The sequence below is a fragment of the Archocentrus centrarchus genome, chromosome 2 (assembly GCF_007364275.1).
Source record: "Archocentrus centrarchus isolate MPI-CPG fArcCen1 chromosome 2, fArcCen1, whole genome shotgun sequence".
In the NCBI taxonomy this organism is placed as follows: domain Eukaryota; kingdom Metazoa; phylum Chordata; class Actinopteri; order Cichliformes; family Cichlidae; genus Archocentrus; species Archocentrus centrarchus.
Window position 1 is genome coordinate 8,973,361 of NC_044347.1, and position 22,110 is coordinate 8,995,470.

General features: G+C 40.1%; 1 protein-coding gene across 4 annotated transcripts; it reads left to right on the forward strand.

The window, feature by feature from the left end:
* The first annotated feature begins 451 nt into the window (after positions 1 to 451).
* LOC115796551 (uncharacterized) lies at positions 452 to 8,882 on the forward strand. Of its 4 annotated transcripts, XM_030752953.1 has the most exons (8): positions 456 to 611; positions 1,426 to 1,459; positions 2,816 to 2,892; positions 4,046 to 4,151; positions 4,260 to 5,243; positions 5,924 to 6,076; positions 6,866 to 6,958; positions 8,240 to 8,882. In XM_030752953.1, exons 5-8 carry the CDS (start codon positions 4,260 to 4,262, stop codon positions 8,558 to 8,560), a joined length of 1,551 nt encoding a protein of 516 aa, XP_030608813.1. In that variant the 5' UTR covers positions 456 to 611; positions 1,426 to 1,459; positions 2,816 to 2,892; positions 4,046 to 4,151; the 3' UTR covers positions 8,561 to 8,882. The 4 variants fall into 4 exon arrangements, with proteins under 4 accessions (XP_030608810.1, XP_030608813.1, XP_030608812.1 ...); XM_030752950.1 differs by lacking the exon at positions 4,046 to 4,151 and having other exon boundaries at positions 452 to 611; XM_030752952.1 differs by lacking the exons at positions 456 to 611; positions 4,046 to 4,151 and adding an exon at positions 633 to 932.
* Positions 8,883 to 22,110: the final 13,228 nt, after the last annotated feature.

The following is a 22,110-nucleotide window of genomic DNA, read 5'->3' on the forward strand; positions in this document are numbered from 1 at the left end:
AGAACAATCATGAGCCTTTCATAAGATTTTCACTGCCAGATGAATCAAATGTATGTGAAGCTCTTTGTTATTGCTTTCTCCTTCTGACCTGGTGCTCCATCATGCTGGAAAATGCAGAGTGTCACCAGATTGCTCCTGAATCATTAGAAGTTTTTAGTATGGTCAGTTTTTAAAAAGAGGGAGTCCACAAACTATGAGCAGCTTGGAGCTCTGACAGGGCAGGAATGGCTCTCCACCAATCAGGATTTGTCCCAGAAGTTGATGTCCAACTCTATAAATACTGACTCTCTGCAAACATTTGATTTATTTGCCAGTAAAGATCTGACGACATGCTTATGATTGTTCTTCACTATCATACACTCTTAACCCAGATATTAATTGTAATTAAACGTTTTAGTAATCATTACTTATTCTTTCGTGTTTGGTAAAAATGTTGTCCCATTACTAAATCAAATTAGTTAACTGTACTTTTCTACACAAATATAGAGTGTAATGAACTTGTTAAGCAGAGATTACTAAAGATATTATGTTTTTGAAGTGAAGGGGCGGGGCATATTCAAACTCAGTCCTGCTGCAACATGCACCGTGGCAAGTTCAACGACTCCTGACTGGTAAGTGTGAAGAATAACTATTTTAAATAATTCTAGCTATTTCTTTGCTTAAAAGATAGCTGAGTTCCATGTGCAGATATAACTGAAAATTATAGTTACAGCCTACCGCCACCATTATCGACACTTTGGTAAAGTGAGGGGTTTTGGAATCGAAGTTAAATATCGCGAGTGGAGTGGCGAGCGCGAATGTTAGCATTGGCTTAGTGTTAGCATACTGACGAGTCTCAGTTTATAACGGACAGTTACTTTAGGAGAGATGTACTTTGCTGAAATAAACCTTTATTACACCAAGTTTAAGCCGAGTGTATCCTGTCTCTGAGGGTAATTTTTTTTAATCGAAAAAGCCGCTCCAGTAGTGTCAAGACAGCTAAATGCTATCGTTAGCTTAGCGTTTCACATCGTTCGTAACAGCATGTGCTTGTGTTAACCTAGTCCACGTTTTTTTCTATACGGTTTCGTATGTACTGAAATGTAATGGTCGGACACAAAGGTTGAAATCTTGTATGACTAAAGAGCTGAAGCTGAGGTTATCGCCAGTTCTTCTTCTCCACCTCTGATCTCCAGACTCTTAAAATACAGAACTGACAACAAGTTAGAAACGTTATTAAACCTGTCAATTGTCTGCAGACAGAAGGGTAAGCCTAACTCATTTGGCAATATTTTAACTCTAATGTGAAATGGGAAAACAAAATTTTCAGGCTGAGAACAGAAATTTCAAAGGGAGACAGTATTTCAAAGTACCATATTTCCTTGATCACTGATGACATGGTTGTGGACAAGTGTGCTAAAATTTTTATTATTTTTGTTCTTACAGGTCCGTGTGAAGATGCAGTGGAAGTGCAAATACTGTGAGTTTACATCAGAGAAAAGGGGTTACCTCTTAAAACATTACAGGCTAAAACATGGAAGCTACACCAGAACTGTACCATTTCCTTGCTTACACCAAGAGTGTTTATGCACATTTAAGTCCATCAGTGCACTTAGGGTCCACTTATCCAAAATTCACCAGAAAGACCAAGATGCACAACTGTGTGAAACACTGACCTTTCACTGTCAGTCCTGTGATTTTTCTGCTGCTTGCACAGAGGCAGTTTTTATCACTCACTTGCGGAGTACACATTTAAAAGTTAATCACAGAGTCCACTGTCCATATAATGGGTGTAACTTTCATACTACTGTGTACTCCACATTCAATGCACACAGAAGTAAACAGCACAGAACAGGCAATTGGAAGATGTTCAAACCAGAAATAGTGTCTGGTAGTGAAACCAATGAAGTGGCAGAAGAGGAACATGGGCCCCCAAACAACACTGTTGATTTAGAAGGCAGCGAAGAGTCCAGCAATGAAGAGCATCATGATCTTGGGAAACAGTTGGAGCACAACCTAGCTGCTCTTTTTTTAAAGATGCAAACCATCCTCCACATTCCACAAAGTTCTATCGATGAAGTTATACAACAGCTCCTACATTTAAGTGAACTGTCCCAACCACTGCTGCACAATTCAGTCAAGGACATTTTGAAGCTACACACAGATGTAGATGATTCAACTGTGAAACAGGTAGTCAGGGCTGCCTCAGAGAGCAATATCATACTAAAGTATTGTGGCAAGGGTGGCTCCTTATCAACCTCTAAAAGGAGAGCAGCATATGTAAACAAAAACTTTGATGTGGTTATGCCAGTTGAGTACTTTATTGCCAGGGAAAAGAAATCTAGTGCTGTATATGTTCCTATAAATGCCATGTTACAGAAAATGTTGAACAGGGCAGACATTTTAGATAAAGCTCTTCCAGTACAAAAACATGTGCCACATGAGTACAGTACATACAGAGATGGTTTGTACTGTAAAGGAAATGGCCTCCTTAACAGCGAGGAATTCAGAATCGCTGTTGGACTTTACACAGATGATTTTGAAGTGTCCAATCCATTAGGGACATCTAAGAAGAAACATAAAATGAGTGCAGTGTATTGGGTGCTTGCCAATGTGCCATCAAAATATAGGTCCACACTCCAGTCCATTCAACTTGCTCTTTTATGTAAAGCCTCTGATGTAAAAGAATATGGCTATGCTAAATTTCTTCATCCTCTGATCCAGGATCTGGTTTCTTTGGAGCAAGATGGCCTATATGTTGAGAAGTTGGGAGCATGTGTCAAAGGCACAGTGTTGTATGTGGCTGCTGATAACTTGGCTGCTCATTCTTTTGCAGGATTCTTTGAGAGCTTTGGAGTGGACAAGTTCTGCAGGTTCTGCATGGCAACGAGGAGTGAGATCCAAGACAAGGAGGTAAGCTCGGGCTCTTTTGAACCCCGAACTGCAGACATTCACAACAAACAGGTACAGGAGGTACAGCAGGATCCCACTTTGGCAAAACAGTATGGTGTAAAGGGACGATGTGTACTAACTGACAGTCTGGAGCACTTTCATGTTGCTCGTGGCTATCCCCCTGACATCCTACACGACCTTTTTGAAGGGGTTGTTCCTGTTGAGTTATCACTCTGCATTTCAGAACTGATTTCTAAGAAATATTTCACATTAGAAACACTGAACCATGCTATCAAATCTTTTGCATATGCTTTTCATGACAAAACTGACCAGCCTCAGCCTATTGCCCAAGGCTTCTCTACCAAAGGGACCATAGGTGGAAATGGCCATGAGAACTGGGCTCTAATCAGGTTGCTCCCACTTCTCATTGGCCATAAAGTGCCTGAAGGGGACGATGCCTGGAACGTTCTGATGCTCCTTAAAGATATTGTTGAATTGGCTGTAGCAACAAGGCACACTGAAGAGTCTATACATTTCTTTGACTGCAAAGTGTCAGAACACAGAGAACTGTTGCAAACTACATTCCCAAATTTCAAATTGCGTCCAAAACACCACTTCATTGAGCATTATCCTGAGATGATTAAGGCATTTGGCCCACTGTCAGATGTCTGGACAATGCGTTTCGAGGGAAAACATAAATTCTTCAAGCGGGTCATTCGTAATGCACACAACTTCAGACATGTGGCACTTACACTGGCTGTAAAGCATCAGAAAATGATGGCTTACTGTTTGGACACAAGTTCGTTTTTCAAGCCCTCAGTTGAGCTGGACAAAGTTACCACAGCACTGATCACATCTTTCCCCGAGAATGTCCAACAAGTTTTCTGCAAGAGAGTACCCCAGCTTACAAAGGTTCTGGTTGCATCATCAGTCTCTGTAGATGGAATTAGATATTGTGCTGATATGATACTCTCTGTCGGTTCATGTTCAGGCCTCCCAAATTTCAAACAGATCAAGCAGATTGTGGCAATAAACACAGAGATCTTGTTTGTGTGCAATACAATGACGGCATGGTACCATGAACATTTCAGATCATTTGAACTCTGTGGCAGCGCAAATCCCTCTTTGTGTGTGGTGGAACTAAAAGAGCTGAATGATGTTTTCCCTCTGTCAGCATACAGATTTGGAGAAAATTCAGCAGTGACACTCACTCGCTATATTCTGTGTTGAGAAACCACAAGTGTTGTCAGTACTAGCATTGCTCTGGATAGAGTCTAAATGTAAGCCTAATTGGTAATTTTGTATCTTTTTTGATAAGCCATATGTTAAACTGAATATCTATGTCTTTGTGTATATATTTCTAATAAGCTATTTTTTTTATTTCCAAGATGGCAGCACACCAGAAGATGACCTTGAGAGTAATTTTCACAGAGACAGATATAAGAAAGGTTGTTCTGAATACAAGACCTACTACAGTGGAGGATTTGATAGGCAAGCTTAAAGAATCACTGGGACTTAATTTCAACTTCAGTCTCCAGTACCAAGATCCTGAATTCAATTATGAAGTGTGCAATCTGACAGATATCGAAGATCTTCCTGAAAAACCAACAGTCAAGGTCATCCCTCTACTTGAGTTGGTATCTGTCTCAACATCTGAAGAAATTTTGAGTGGCACACCCAGTGTAGCAGATACAGAGATCCTCTCTACATCCTCGCAGGAGCGACAGAAACAGTGGCCAGATTGTTTTGATATCCCAGATTTTTCTGTTGATGTAGCATATAGACTTAGGCAAGCAGATCTTCAGTTTCTTCGTGATGGTACGCACCTGAAAGTAACAAAAGAGCTGAAACATGAGATTCTTGAAAGATTGGCAGAGAGCATGTATAGTTACACAGCATACCCAAATAATGCTCAGTTCGAAAGTGTTGCACAAGCCCTCATAAGCAAGCACCCCTCTCTCCAGGAGCGAGGCTCAACCAGTCGCTGTAGCGGCTGGAAAAATAGTCTAAAATTTAAAATGGCTAATTACAGAACAAAGCGCAGAAGATCAGGGTGCCTTGATGTAGCAGTAAATGCAGGGAAACGAGGAGGGCATTCAACTGAAGGAGAACCAGCCAACAAGAACATCAAGAAGGCAAAGAAAGGCGAGATCAACTTCTTACCCAACTTTCCAGACGGATTTAATCAGGTAGCCCTTGAGGGTGCCCGCAAAGACTTGGTTAATGAAATGCAGAAGAGAACACCAAATGGACAGCTTGTAAAAGAGAAGATGGATCTGACGTTTGCATTGAGAAGAAAAGAGGTGGTGGAGTCAGAACCTGCCGTATGTGAGATGGTGGAACGTTGGCCTGCTCTTTTCACAGAAGATCAGGTTAGTTCATTCATGAATAAAATAATGAGAACTTTTTTTTTAAATATGTGTCTGTGTTTCTCTTAGGAAACTGCCTTTATAAAACCTAAAAATATTTATCTGTTAGCCATTCCCACTGTCAGCAAAAAAAAAAGTAATTTTACCATGCAGGACATGGTAGTTGCTATCTACAGCTGCCTTTATCTTTTTTTGGTAAGGAATATTGTATATTGAGTTGGTCGTTATTGTGAAATCAACACCCTGATGCAGAACTCTGATTTCAGATTATTCTGAAGAGGTTTATCATCTATTAATTCCCTATTCACGGTACGCTATCCTGCTTATTAAAAGGTTACTTGCCAACAAAAATATATAATTTGACACAAAATATTAATAGTCTGTTTATATGTAGCAATGGTCTGCTACACAAAAGTAACACAATACTACAAACAATCAGGGCAGTAGAAAAGCAACTCCTGTGTTGTGTGCGGTACAAAGTTTTTGTTAAAGAAGTTTGACTAGAATAACTGAAATATCCCCAAATTTAAAGTGTTAAGTGAGTGAGTTGAAGGGGGCTTTGTGTTTTACAGCTGACCATGTCCACACCTGTGCAATTTTTATTGCTGTCCTCACTCTGGTGCTTCCACCTTCAGTTATTAGCTGTAAAGATGTAATATTGGAGCATTTTCTGTATTTTGCAGGTATGCATGGAGTTCAACAGGATTGTTGGCAAGAATCTCAAACAGGAATTCTATGAGAGCATTGATCGGCACAGTCCTCGTCTTATCGAGATTTTTCGATCCAAGAGAGGGAACATTGGCCAAATGTTGACACAGCTTTCCCAACAAACAAAGGTTGGTCCTATTAATCACTTGCATTGTGTGCAACAGCTCATGTAATGACTTGGCTTTAAGTCCAACTGTATTTATTTTCATGCTTCACATAGATTGTTGAAATGATTAAAAGATTTTGAATTTAGGGATGGAAAAACAAGGCTGAGTTTCTGAACTTCACTTAAACTTTCAGAGAACTTCAGTAAAACCTGCTAGTTCTTCTCAGTGTTAAGGGTGTTACTGTCTCAGTGGGTTAATTAACCATGAGCCATGTATTTCTTAAATTTTAGGGAATGTGCCTTCAAAAGTCCTTGATTACCATTAGGGATGCACTGATATTAAAATGTGGGATGATATCGATACCCGATATTAATATTGCTGTTATGGCAGATAACTGATAATGTATACAATATATATATTTCACTACCCTTTCGACACCTTGGAAAAAACAAAACAATCCCACAGCTGACATTGATTCTCTGCTTCAGATGAACTCCTCACAATCTTGCGCTGCATTGCTGTCACATGACCAAACAAATACCACATGACCAACCTCCTCCCCTGCCCGTCCGGAATCAAATGACAAGAAGATGGAAATAGATATGGGTTGTTAATATTGGCCCAGTTTTGTTTATCGGACCAATACTCACATGTTAACAAATGACTAATATTGGCTGATACCGATGTTAATGCCGATATATTGTACATTCGTAATAACGATGCTTAAGAAGATGTGGGGACTTTATATTTTTTGATACAATCAATTGTGCTTAGTTACTTGCTTATTTTTGTCATTTTACTGCCCAAAAGACTGCAGAGCCAACTGATATTCGAACACTGGTGCTCAGAGGACTTCCTGTTATCCTTGGTGACAACCCCACAGACTTCTACAAACCAGCCTTTGTAAGTAATTTTACTTAAAGACTACCTAAAGGAACAATAACAACTCAATCTTGAATTTTCACTCTTATACACGGTTCTCATGGGTCTTTGAAATACTTTAAATTCTTTAATATTTACTTTGCAATAATGTTTTGCAGCTGTGTTGTATGACCTATTTATCCAAAGTCAGTGTATTACTTGAATTAAGTGCCATTTGACACGGCCCCGGTTTGGAGAAGCAGCAGAGGTACTGGTGTAGGAAACTAAGCAATATACTGCTGTGATCAGTGTTTATAACAACATTATTTTAGCCACCTAAAAATCTAGATCAGTGAAATGTACACTATACACAGAATATTTTCACTGCATTACCTTACTGTCAGTCAGACTTCTGACATAAAATTACTTTTATATAAGTTGTATATAGATTTCTCCTGCCAAACTTCATAGACAAAATCTGTTTACTTTGCTGAACAGAGGAACGGCTCTTCTACTGCTGCCTCAGTCTGTTCGATTGTGTTATTATTTGATTGGTTTGGATTCACTAAAATCACACAGTAGCACACATTTAAGGATCAAGGACATGCTAGACTAACAACTCTTGTGTTCTGTGAGGTAAAATTACTAATTTTTCCTATGGCATTTGGTTGGCATGAAGAGAGTGCTGTAACTTAATTTTCTAGTCAGATAGGTCCGTTGGACAGCAGTTTGAGATGCTGAAAATAGTATGCGTCCACTAAAACTGATATAAATTTTTTGACTTATCTAAAAATACAAGTTGCAGCAGTACATTGCTTATCTACCTACACTGATCCACCTGCTGCTTCTCCAAAGTGGGGAAAGGCTGACCACCATCTACTGTAGGTAAGTATGCTGACCATCTGTAAGCACCTCATGCAACCCACTTTAAAGGGATAGTTTTTTTTTTTTTTTTTTTATATATATATCTTAATTTATATCTTATGCTATGCTGTGTTGGGTTCATGTCAGGATTTGGGCATAGACAGACAGGCGTGGGAAAACAGATGGCAGTTCCAGTGATTGAAGAAAACTTGTGAGCATAGTTTTAAACAATTCAAAGGATAAGGTATTGTTCCACTTAGCACTAGCACATGAAGATGCTGGATAGATGTTCTTTTGTAGAGCTCCAACTCATTCAACATTTACACTAGGAAACTAGGGCTGCATAGCATGATAAAACAGATATGACAGAAATTTCAATTTGATTGTGGAAGTTATTTTTTTTTATCAATTATTGATGGTCACTGAAATATCACTGTTGTGCTCTTGTCATTTATAAAGGACTCAGATGATGATGACTCTTTCCGCAACATTGACATTGGGATCCTCCTTGTTGAACCTGAAGGTGCTGTGCCCTCATCCTCCCTGCATCTCAGTCCAGCCTCACTAAAAATTGTCATTGAGGGAGAAGTGGTGATGGACAACATTCAAGACCTGCCAAAAGCTATGTGTCTTCTCTTTGGACTTGCATATGCAATGCATCTCAGTTACCCCATTTCTATGAAGTTCACGTTCCAGTTCATCCAACAGGTATTTCTTGAGCTGGGCCACGTTGAACTAAAACCAAAGTTACAAACATTGAAAAACCAGCTTGCGATGTAACGAAATGTCTTGTGTGTTGTCAGTGAACAGTCAGGGGGTTGAAAATATACTCAATGCAGATGGAGTTGATAAAGTTGCTCTTATCTAATGCAGTTCAGTGCAGCAGTACTGCCACAACTTTTATTTCTTAAGAAAGTTTGTAATGTTCAGCTTACAGTGTTATAAGAGACATCAGTGTCCAGCCACTTGTACTCTAAAAAACAGGATTTAGAAGTGTATGCTCAGGGCTCCATAGTAATATTTAGTTGATACAGTTAAAGGAAAATTCAGCACTTTTCATGTAAACGTCCAGTTTGTGTTGATGGTAAATGTAGTCATTTGAAGCAGTAATTCAAAATAATGTAATTCTTCCTCAACAGCAACATTACTGCTTATTTTACAGGTTTTTTCAGTCAATAGCAGCACAGGAATTTATTGCTTCAGTTGATTACATTTACTAACAACACAGACTGTACATTTACATAAAACATGCAAAATCTTCCCTTAAACATAGTTGATCTGTTCATTTTCCAAGTTGGAGATTGTGTCCTATTTTAAGGTGTCCAGTTTTTTCAAAAGGATGCAAATATTTTTGTTGAATGCTGCTGCATTTGTATTCCTTCTCTAAACATGTTAGAATTGAGTTCAAGCACATATGCCTATTTTTACTTGCCTTTTGTATGGCAAACTTTTTTTTGAATGGCTACTGTTTTGATACTTTTTTATACTTCTGAAAAACATGACAAACTACAGTTAAAATTGTCTTTTGCGTAAGTATTCTGCAAAAAATAAAATATTGGAATGTTGAAATGTATTTGATTTATTCTCTTTACAATTTAGTGTTACATTCAATACAACTTGAACATAAAAAGGGTAATAGGAAGAGGGTAAGAGGAAATGTTATTAATTATATTAACAAAATATAAATAGCTTTAAATGTTAAATTGCTTATTTGCTTTACAGTTTAGCTTAAAAGTAATTTTCACTCTTAATCCAAATTAGTTGAGTTTACTAGAAAATCGCGTGGAAACTCGTTGCCTTAAACCATTCTAGTTTTTACACAAAGATGAAACTAAACATGTTTAGTTGTGTTAACTTAGAACCTTAGTGCAATGTATCAAACATGTTCAGTAGTATTTACTAAAATTGATTAGCTCACATAAATAGGAAGAAATTTATATGAGGTAATCAATTTTAGTTAAGACTACTAAACATGTTTAGTTGTGTTAACTTAGAACCTTAGTACAATGTATCAAACATGTTTAGTAGTATTTACTAAATTGATTAGCTCACATAAATGGGAAGAAATTTATATGAGGTAATCAATTTTAGTAAAGACTACTAAACATATTTAGTTTCATCTTTGTGTAAAAACTAGAATGGTTTAAGGCAACGAGTTTCCACGCGATTTTCTAGTAAACTCAACTAATTTGGGTTAAGAGTGTAGAAAATAAAAACTGAAGCAGCAAAATCTGTGCAACAGAGACCGTGCCACTGCCAAAACTTTTAGACATGACTGTAACAGATGCTGCTGGAGCTTTAATCTGCTCACACATAAAGGTGTCAGTCCACCTCTGAATACTGTAAATATGACTTGAAGGCAGTATTTGAGCTTTTCCTTTGAGGCGCTCTTTAGAGAGCACATATGTGGGATTATAAATCAAAGAGCTCCACGAGTCTAAAACAGCTTTTTTCTCAAAGCCTGGTTATATTTAACCTCAAAGCCCTCAACGGGCTGTTATTGGTCACATTTAAAATTAAATCAAAACAATAATCCATCCATCCATCCATCCATCCATCCATCCATCCATCCATCCATCCATCCATCCATCCATCCATCCATCCATCCATCCATCCATCCATCCATCCAACAGCTGATTTAGACTTCTGTGGTGGATCTTTGTAGAACCTATGATGTAACCTGCATAAATGGCTGCTGCCATTAGCAGCATTCATGCTTTTGTGGTGTTTTATGTGTTAATTACCTTGTGGTCATGCCCTGGTTGCGGTCTCAGCCACAACAGAAACACATTAAACGCTGGGACTTCTTTCTCAGCATTTAATGTGGGAATGTGGCATTTAGTTACATTTCCAGGTTATGTCATAGGGGTTCATAGGGATTTATGGTTACAATGCACCTATAGCATAAATTTAACATAGAAGCATAAATCACCTGTAATTGGACCTCCTTCTCTCTGCCCATCTCCTCCAGCACTTCCGGAGGAATGCCGAGGCTAGCCGAGGCATCTCTCCATTGTGTCCTGGGGCCTCTTCATCCTGGTGGGAGATGCCTGGAACACCTCACCCAGGAGGTGTCCAGGAAGACACTGAGCCAATCAAAACTCCACATGGAACCTCCAACTGTGCTTAATAACAAATACCAGTTTATGAGACCACACACAGTTTTAGACCATGACATCCAGTCCAAGTGTAAACACTGTTATTGGTAGAACACCATTAAAAAGGAGCCGTGATCTCCGTGTGATCTGCTGAACTTGTGAGCCAAAAAGTGTAAAAGAGTTTTTTTTAGCTTCAGCGTGATTTCAGAGTCTTCTGAACACCAGTCATCTGTTTGGTGTGCCCAGAGCTGCCATTTATTACACATAATAAAATAGCCAACAGCAGGAGAATAAGAGTTAAAAGAAGCCTAAAAATGAAAAAATTAAACTCTAAGGAAAAATTATAATTGTGGTCTATCAGTTTTAAACAGAGCCAAGCGTTCTGCTATTTGAAGCTGAACGGGCCGATTAGGGGGACTGTCCCTGTAAAAGGGGTAATGCCCTCAACTCAGTCCTGGTTCAGTTCCTGGCTAGCCGGACCATTACTGCATGTTCTCCTTTCCCCCATTTATTGACCTAATCCAGGAAAAACACCCTCTCAAAAGACCTCTAAAAAAGAATAAACCTCCTTTTAGTGCTCAGGACTGCTTGTTTCTTTCAGCACGGTGGCTGAAACCTGCGGCGCAGAGATGGGACCTTGCCGGTTGTCTTCAGCCTCACATTTTACAAACAAGAACAATAAAAGCCTCTGAGGAGGAGGAGGAGGAGGAAGAGGAGAAGAAGGAGGAGAAGGAGGGGGGAGAGGAGTGCTCCGACTCCTCGTTAAACACAGCCAGGCCCCCGATGCTGCTCAACACGAGGGAGATTATTATCAGGTCGCGTTTGTTTGACCTTGAATTAGCCTTGACTTTTATGCTTGACCACCTCACCCCGAGGTTCAAAGGGAGTGGTTGCACTGCAGAGGTCACAGAGTTCAACGCAGATGCTTAAACAGAGACAAGAGCACCCCTTATTTTGGGCCCTGCAGCGCTCCGTAGTGCAGCAGCAGACAAAATGATGAAAGATTCACCACATTAAGCTGCAGCCAAACCACAACTGTTGGGTTGAGTGTGTGCAGACACACAGCCTGTTTCCCCTCAGCAATTATCCCGAGATGGGGGAAGATTTATGAAACATTAACATGACATTTTGGTGGCTTCCAGGGCTTTATTTTCCACTCTCTGTGCTCCACCTACAGCACTGGAAGAGCAGGCATGAAGATGTACAGATGCAGAGGAGAAAAATGACAAATAAGGTATCCAAAGCCACAGAGGACTGAGGCAGACAGGCAAAAATTAGGAAGCAAAGTGATGAAAACAAGGGGAAGGGATAAAAAAGAGATGGGAATCTGAAGTTTTCTTCTCATGGGAAATTAAAATTATAAGCATTTTTGTTTCCGTTGCCAAGGTTAACTAGAACCACTTGGAGTTGCTCAGCATTTCTCATTTCTTTCTGAAAATCAGAGGCACTTTTTTGAGAAACTGTCTTATTGTTGAGTTTTTGGGAGTCAAAACATGAGTGGCGTGGGAATCCTGCAGCTCACAGCGGGCCTTTGCAGACAGAGAGACGTTATCTCAAGGACTTAGACGACGCTTTGGGACACTTTCAGGATAAACAGACTTTTTAAATGTTAATGGGGTAAAACATCCCCATATTACCTTTAAAACCCACCACATCTGAAGTCATAGATTGGTTATTTAGGCCTCTGAGTAATGATCCCCTTATCTCTGACAAAAAAAAAAAAAAAAGATGAATCAGTGGTGGTCAGTCTGGAACAAAAATCTCCCAACAGATTAAGTTTTACCACAGAGCAAATAGGTTCTGCACCACAGACTGCAATCTCTCTGATGGCCAACAGGGGGCAAGACCCCTGATTTTCCATTGTGTAGACGTTTCTAAGAAAAACAAGACTGCTGCTCACCTTATTTATGGTCTCTGTAAAGAGTTTCCTGAAAGGTTTATGGCCTCAGCCGCTAGTTTCATTTTTTTACTGAATGAAATATGAAGTTTGTTTTGGAAATTATGGCTGAATTACAGCTAAAAGGATGAAAAAGCCAGGGGTGACACAGGGGATACATCTCTCAGACCCACCCCTCACTCAACACATCCCCTACCGACCAGTAGGGGGTGTCATCATGGCTGTGTTCATCAGTTATATACAGTCCATGTCCATGTAAATATGGTGTTTGTCCATAAGTTTGTACAATTAGCACCTGGTAATAAAAAAAAAAGAACTAAAATAAACTGCTTCAAATGGGTAATGTTGGTTTATTTGTGAGCACAATACGACTGTAGCATATATCACCTGTTCAGTGCTTATTAAAGTCAAGGGTGTGGCAGACTGTCCAAAAAGTGAAATTCTATGATTTTATTTTGATGTCAGCAGTAATTAGCAGATCAAGAATACATCTTGCATTGATCCATCCTCTCTGTTTTGGTTTTTTTTTGTGAGGCGGGGCACATCCCAGTGAAGCAGCACACTAAATGTGGCCACTTCTGGTTCCAAAAGAAAATAATTAATGCAGCCCTGAAAGGATAAGCATAAGAAAATGGATGGATGGACGGACGGATGGATGGACTATATTTTTGTGAAAGGTTCCCCAATAATTCTAGATCTTAAAGACCAAAGAACAAATGACTATGGGAAGCTGTTTTAATATAGAGACTGGACATGACCATAATATTTCCTGGAAAAATGGTGCACCATTTGGCCCTTGTTTTGCCAGAAAAGCTATAAAACCCAGTCAGGACTGCGGCCTAGTGTAATTATTAGAAGTGGCCGAATATCAGCTGAAGGTAAAGGAGAGTTATAGGAATCCAAACATTTACCTGGCTTTTTGTATTTTTTTTCTCTTTTTTAAACCTTTAATGGTTTAACTCTTTAGAGTTTTTTGGTTAAGATCCATAGGTTAAACTTTATTTCTCTCTTTTTAAAAAAAAAAAAAATTTCTGCTGCTGAATTATAATATTTCAAGATATACTCAGATGAGTAATTCCAGTTTAAATTAATTTAATTTATAGGTTCTGTCTTTACTGATTTAGAGATTAGGTTTAACCGGACAGAATGTCATTGCTGATCGCTTGAACTGGACTTATGGACTTATTCCCAATATATTGTAGATACATTTAACTGCAGCTTTAACAAGGCCTTGTGGGTCTGTAGTTGTGTCAGAAGTTATGGCAATCCATTTTAATGATAAATAAATTCAGCTACAGCATTTGCCCACAGTGGGAGAGCCTTCAGTCAGACTTTGTAACAGGTCTTCAAGTGCAGATTTCTCCTGCTCTTTGATAGGCTCTTTTTATTTAACAGTAAGCAGTTTCTGGCATTTCTGCCTGTTCTGCTTTTGCCTTTCTCAGCCAATACTTGATGGGAATCCACATGCTTGACATTACTCATGCATTCATACTTGTCATAAAGATGTTTGAGATATATGCAATCATTATTTGGACTGGTTAGAGTGAATTACAGATACTGTATCTGTAGTTATGACTGTTGGGAATGACGTCAGGGATACGTTTAGTAAAACCTCTGATTAGATGTTGTGAAATGAGGGTTTTAGTCAAAACAACATTATTCATATCTGTAGTTTCAGGCAGTCAAACTTAAAAGGTTAAAATGACTTTAACCTTTAATGCCCACAAACCAAAACTGTTCTTTTGACCCATAAAGTAAAACATCTCTTGACAAAGATACAAAGATCTTCATCCCCATAACCATCCCATGTAAATACCAGGAGTAATTACAGTAAACAAAGGATATAAGGTCTCAGGAGGATATGGTTAGAAATTTATCTTTAGGTTTATGATACTACTTCAGTGATTCAGCCTGAAAATCTCTACAATCTGATGCTTCTTTCAGTGTCTCAGAGGCATAAATACAGTGACCAGAAGTAAAACACTAATGTGCAGCTATAAAAGAAGTACACCACAGTCATTTGGCTTTAAATTCACTACCATGAGTGTTTGCTGTAATTATGCTGAAAGTGCTCGACAACTACTCTGGTGTCATTTAGCTGCCTGTTAGAACACACCTTCTCTAAGACATATAAAACTTCAAAATGTGGGACGTTTACTGATGCATTTAATGATGTATGCCCCCACATAACAATGCTTATGTTAACCTCACACCTTATTCATAGCATCTATGTAAAAAATCTACTTGAAAAACCACTTGCAGTGCACTCCTTCAGAGTTAATGCTACCTAGCTTTGTTAGCAGACTGTAGTCATTGATTTTATGGGTGCACTGCACTAACAGACACTGACAGATATCTGCTAATAAGTGCTAGTTAACATCTTCATAAAAGGCCTTGTTTATTGTTTGTTTTTTTTCTCTTTGGGAAGGGCAGAAATGACTATATTTGGATATGAAAAAATAGTCCTAAGTTAGCAGCTTATTTTGTGTTAATTTTATTAGAAAGTTGCATCCAATTGGTGATAATTAGTGGTAACTTTTACAATTAACCATACAGGCAGCAAAAATATTTGTCAGAAAACTGCAATAAAAAATTATTCAGACGCAACAGACTGAGCATAAACTATCTCTATATGCCGATGATGCAGTTCTATTTATTACCAAAATTGCACACATCAGTTCAAACATGGTCCAGAGGTCCAGTTCAAGGACTCCAATTAGCCAAGCAGAAAGCTATCGGGTAGAGCCGCCTGTGTTATCCACCTGCCAGTCAAAGAGGCCACACACTTGCTAATGCATACTTTAAGCCTTAATACAATTTAAGGAGCTGAGTTGCTATGAAGGGGGAAATAAGCTATAAAGTCCAGAACAGTCGTTTTGTAGCAGGCAAATGTTTATTTCTGCTGTAAAGTCGTACATTTTAACACGGGACTCTGTGGGGACTGACTCACTATTTTCTGAGAAGTCTGAGTCAGTAGTCAAAAATTTCAGATATCTAAATCAAAATCTGGAGATAATAATCCAATATTTTAAATTAAGGATGGCAAATAATGATTTATTTTTGTGGTGGAAATAAGCTTCCATAAAAATTTGGCTATTTTGACAACAAAAGTCCAAGATATGAGTTTTATACATATATTTATCATCTTCAAACATGCAATATCACATTCTAATCACCACACAGAGGAAGCAAAGAGATATCTTCTTGTTTCTAGATATCTAGTCCTGGAATTGTTTTGCTGCCCGCACTGAAGCAGGCTCTTTGTTTGCTGAACTCTACAAAATAAATTTCAAGCATGTGCAGCGTTACATCCCCACAGGTTACCCCACTGCACCAGAAACCACTACAAAGACCCGTGTTTGTCTGTGAAGCAGCAGAGCGGGGATTAGTGGACAAACCCTTCATTTTCTCAGTGCATGCATGTGTTAGCGGATGCTGTTTATACGAGCAGATGTCCGCCTCAGAGTGCACGGAGCGACCTGCTTGCCGTGGCTTTTACAAGGCTGTGCCGCAGTGACACAAGTTCAAATGGATCCAGGAAGCAATGGTCTGGAAAGAGAACAACAACAACCTCTTTAAGTGTCCTGGAACCATAATGAACAGTCACATGGTGCTGATGGCCGGGCTTTAATGTGGGCAAACAAGACATGAAAGAGGGCCATAAAGAACCCAATGAATAGATAATCTATCTCTCTTATGGGACATTTGACAAACGAGGGGTTTAGAAGTTTACTGCAGCTGAGACGCCCTCGCTTTTATCGGGTGTCATTGCCCCAAAAGGCCTCACCTAATGACGTTTCTCCAACAGCATATTTGAGAGCATTAAGAATAAGAATCGCCATTCAAGCTGCAGCGTGGCGAGGAGAGGGTTAATCAGCACTAAGAGCACTAATTGGAACGCGACTGTGCTTTTTCCCATGACCTCCCTACACCCGTTATTAGCCGTATTGTTCTGGAAAGCAGAATTATCATATAAGCTGCACAAACATCACAATTAGTACAATTTGACTAAAATAAATGGCTCAGCGGGCGACCCAACACTAGGCTGAACTCTGGCTACGTGCTAAGAGGTGAACAGAAACCAGTGATCCTCAAAGCAGGGCCGAGGAGACGTGAGAAAAAAGCTGGAAATTACTGAGGGAGGACATGAAGAACTTCAAATAACCAGTTATGTGGTTATTTCATGCAGAGAAATGTCTTTGAGAACACATATTAAAAAGGTAATAATGTCATATTATTCAAAAGTTATACTGGACAGTTTGCAGCTCAGTTTACATGGCATCTACCATCACTGATGGTCCAGTGTACCAGCAGAGACGTTAACACTGAGGGAGACGTAGAAGTTTTAATACAGCACAGGCTGCATGATTCAAAACTAAACTGATGACGTTCTCAAAATCAAGAACACAGAACCTTTCATGTAAAACTGCAGTTTAAAGCTGAGTCTGTGTTGGTATCTCAGTGTGAGTACTGACGAATTATAATTGATGACTTTCTGTCCTTTGAGGCAAAAACAACACTTACTGCTTCCACCTTCATGTCAGTGTTGGATTATGGTGATGTTATTTATATGCATGTGTTTTCATGGCCTTACATATGGAGCACTGGAGCACTGAGATTTATTACAACCCTCGAAGCTCTTAGCCAGCACTGTGTGACGCATGCCCGGGTCAGACAGTTTGCTTTGTCATTTCATAGACTCAACCACTGGTATATTCTTATTTATAAGGCTATTCTTGGTCTGCTCCCATCTTACTTACTGACTTACAGTCATCAGAAAGTGTGGGACGTTATTGTCTTTGGTCCAGAGACTCATTCCTTCTGTCTGTCCCAGAGGTTTGCACTGAGTTCGGAAACTTCTTCCTCCTGGAATCAAAATCAGCTTCAACTTAAGGAGCTGGTCTCACTGAATTCATTTAAATGACTTGGCTGCAAATGTGTGCCTGACTATTACTACCCCCGTCCCTGGCATCAAACAATGACTTTTATAGATGTTTCAGGCTTTATTACCACTAAAGTTGATGCATTTTTGTTGTCTTTGTATTTCACTTTTTTATCACTTTTGCTTCAGTGTATTTAATTTGTGTATTTTTGGCAAGTGTGTGTCACTAGTTTATGCAACTACCATTGATTTTACTGCTGTCTTTGTTGGCCAGGACGCTCTTGTAAAAGAGATTTTTAATCTCAAGAGTTACATTTTCCTGGATAAATAAAGTATTAAGTTTAGGGGAAAAACAAGCTTTTAAAACCTTATTTTTCATTTGACTGGATATTCAGTCCATGGAGTTTTATGTCCTGCTGATCATTGAAAGATTATTAATAATAATAATATTGCCTCAAGATAACTGCCCACATGAGCGCCCACATGTGTTTCCAGTGTGGCTGCTGAGTGACAGGACTTGTTTCTAGAAGGATTTACACTGGCTTTACGCTGGCTAAGGGTTGGGAAGCAGCCATGATGGCTCATGTAACATCTGCTAAGGTCTGTTCAGCTAAATCCACAGTAAACCTCAGAACCAGCAGCAGCAGCAGCAGCAGCAGCAGCAGCAGCAGGACAGGACTGCTGATCACAGCCTGTCCACAAAGAAAATGCACTGATTGCAACAGGAACTGTTATGTGACTTATTTCTAAGTGATGCTTTTCCCCACTCTGCACTGCTACACCTGATCTCAGGGTTCACCTCCACTTGCCAAATCCCATTTTAACCCCTGGTTAACTGTCACAGTGCAGAACAATGTGGAGGAGAGAGTTTTTCACCCCAGAAAGAGTTCTGCCCCTCACAAACAGCGGGTGGGCGGGGCTTCTGTGCCTGAGATGACCATAATAGGAGTATCCCCTCTCTGTCATGTTACAGTCTGTAGTTCCTTGGTTATCCTGCTAACCGGAGGCTTTAAATGTTAAATAAGCCATCCCAGGATATATTTAAGTGATGCTTAAGGACTTCTCAGATGGTGGCAGAACTTCAAGCTAAAAATCTGCACCTTATTACATTTGTAAAGTAAGCCTCTTAGGCCTGCAGACATATAGCTAAAGTCTAAAAACATCTGAAAGTTGTTTTCCAGCAACTTTTCTTTTTGGTCCAAACTTCAGGAGCATCAGTCAAAAGTGATCCAGGAGTAAAAACATTTGCAGACCAGAGTCAAGTTTAACCGGAGACTCACATCTCGTTCCTCTTATTCGCCCCCTCTGCCTCCATCATCCTAACCACGGCAACTGGAAGGCATGCATAGCTAACGCCTGCAGGATTGTGAGGAGGCCTTTGTCTGGCCCGCAGGCTCGGTGTGAAGATTGCCGCTGCCTTTTTTGGCATCATCCCTGATCCACCATCTATTTTTTCTTCTCCCTGCCGTACAAGGCTGACACGCCTAATATGACACGTATTCCCGGGGCAGGCCAGTTAAAATTCATTTTAAACTGTTTACCCGGGCAAAACAAAGGGCAGTGGTCACGGCTCTTATCTGCTGATTTATTGGTGAAGTAGGGAGAGAAAGGACGGGCAGGCATGCAGCGGTGACAGTTTGGTGAGAGGGCAAAAGGAGATGGGCTCTTTGAGCGGCGGGACAAAAAGATGAAAAAGTCCTGGCACTGAGGGCTCCTTTCACTGGGCACAGATCATCATTGTGTTTGGAAAATGAGCCAATTTCCATAAGCGATTGGGAGGACAATGTATTAAACAAGCGTGCATGCAGAGTGACAATAAGAGAGTGACAAAGGAGTGTCCTGCACCGTCTCGGTGTGGGCGTCCCTGATGTTACAGTAGACAAGCTTTTGATCTCAGATGTTAGAGTTTGATCAAAGAAGAATCACAGCAGGAATAAAAAAAGCTCATGAACTATAGAAATGTCCTGAGGAAGGACATTTGTATAAGAAGCAGCCTGGTTGGCCTTCAGATGTCTAAAACTGCTACAAAGCTCATTCATCCCACCGTCACCTCTCTAACCTCCTGATGAGAATTTGGTTATCTCTCAGCATCCTTTGACACAGCCACACACCGGAATGTAAAGCTACCTTCAAATAGCTGCTCCTTCTCACTTATTCAAAAATGCTTTATTTTGTCTTAAGCCACATCCATTTCTTTCTATTTGCTTTCTATTTTTCTCCAAGGAGCCAGACTGTGTTTTAATCTTTTTAAGTGACCTTGAGCAAAAGCTCTCCAGGCTTTCTGAAGGTCTTTCAAAGTTTTTTGTTGGGCATTGGCTGCTTTTTCACCCATTTTCAGTCCAGTACTTGAACAACACTTTTATTTGTTGACTCTGACCTAAGGATCATTCAAGTTTAAAAAAGGCTCCTAACTCAGGGGATGAACCAGTGTTGTGTCGACACTGTCACAGCTACTGCAGGCAAGGCAGGGAGGACCCCAACGCAGGACACAAGGGGAGAGCTTAAACAGGAATTAGCTTTTACTGGAAATGCTTAAACTCAGAATAAGCTGGCCAGGAGCCAGCTGCACAAGGAAACTCAAAATACAGAGGCATACAGCAGGAATATCAACAGAGATGAAGAAATGATGAGGACCCAAACAAACAACTAAACAACACTGAGACTTTAAATACACAGAGGGAACAAGGGGTGAGTGGAAACAGCTGGGCACCACAGGTGAAATGAATTAAGCTAACACAGGAAGCAAAACTCAGCACAAAACACAGGGAACACAGGACTGCCAAAATAAAACAGGAAGTGACTAAACATAACACACACAGACCTAACACAAGAAAACCTGACAGAGGACATCTAAACATCACAAAACAGACACGGGAACAAAACATAAACTGGAATGAAACAGACACAAGAACAAAACAGACACGGGAACGAAACAGACACGGGAACGAAACAGACACTGGAACAAAACAGACACTGGAACAAAACAGACACAGGAATGAAACAGACACTGGAACGAAACAGACACGGGAACGAAACAGACACAGGAATAAAACAGACACTGGAACGAAACAGACACGGGAACGAAACAGACACGGGAACGAAACAGACACGGGAACGAAACAGACACTGGAACAAAACAGACACTGGAACGAAACAGACACAGGAATGAAACAGACACTGGAACGAAACAGACACGGGAACGAAACAGACACAGGAATAAAACAGACACTGGAACGAAACAGACACGGGAACGAAACAGACACGGGAACGAAACAGACACGGGAACAAAACAGACACTGGAACGAAACAGACACTGGAACGAAACAGACACGGGAATGAAACAGACACAGGAATAAAACAGACACTGGAACGAAACAGACACGGGAACGAAACAGACACTGGAACGAAACAGACACGGGAACGAAACAGACACAGGAATAAAACAGACACTGGAACGAAACAGACACTGGAACGAAACAGACACGGGAATGAAACAGACACGGGAATAAAACAGACACTGGAACGAAACAGACACTGGAACGAAACAGACACGGGAAAGAAACAGACACGGGAATGAAACAGACACTGGAACGAAACAGACACTGGAACGAAACAGACACTGGAACGAAACAGACACAGGAATAAAACAGACACGGGAAAGAAACAGGCACGGGAATAAAACAGACACAGGAATAAAACAGACACTGGAACGAAACAGACACTGGAACGAAACAGACACGGGAACGAAACAGACACTGGAACGAAACAGACACGGGAACGAAACAGACACGGGAACGAAACAGACACTGGAACGAAACAGACACTGGAACGAAACAGACACGGGAACGAAACAGACACGGGAACGAAACAGACACGGGAACGAAACAGACACGGGAACAAAACAGACACAGGAACGAAACAGACACGGGAACGAAACAGACACTGGAACAAAACAGACACTGGAACGAAACAGACACGGGAATAAAACAGACACTGGAACGAAACAGACACGGGAACGAAACAGACACGGGAACGAAACAGACACGGGAACATGACGAAGGGAAACATACAAATAACTAAAACAAGACACCTACCCATAACAAACTGAGAATCTAAACAGTAAGAAACAGCTGAAAATACAACAAAACAGAACTACACGAAAAGGGACTCAAGACTTTGGGCCACAACCATGACAACTTAGCAAGGAGCCAACTTTAAATTGTATCTTTAGGCACTTTGTTACTAGCAGCCTGTCACAAAACACATTATTTGTTCCCATGCCAAAGATAACAAAATTTGACGGACATAAAACTTTATTTTTGCACCAACAAAGTGATTCCCAAGGAGCTATAGGACTTGTGTCCTAAAAGTTTGAGGAAATTGGACAAATGGAGGACAAAAGAAGAAGTGTCAGGCCTAAAAAAAACTATGTACAGCAGGTAAACAGTATCTG

Coding starts and splice junctions, on each gene's coding strand:
- LOC115796551 (XM_030752950.1), top strand. CDS start 2,860: ATGGCAACGAGGAGTGAGATCCAAGACAAGGAG. Junction 2,893..4,259: donor GTGAGATCCAAGACAAGGAG/GTAAGCTCGGGC, acceptor TTTATTTCCAAG/ATGGCAGCACACCAGAAGAT. Junction 5,244..5,923: donor CTCTTTTCACAGAAGATCAG/GTTAGTTCATTC, acceptor TGTATTTTGCAG/GTATGCATGGAGTTCAACAG.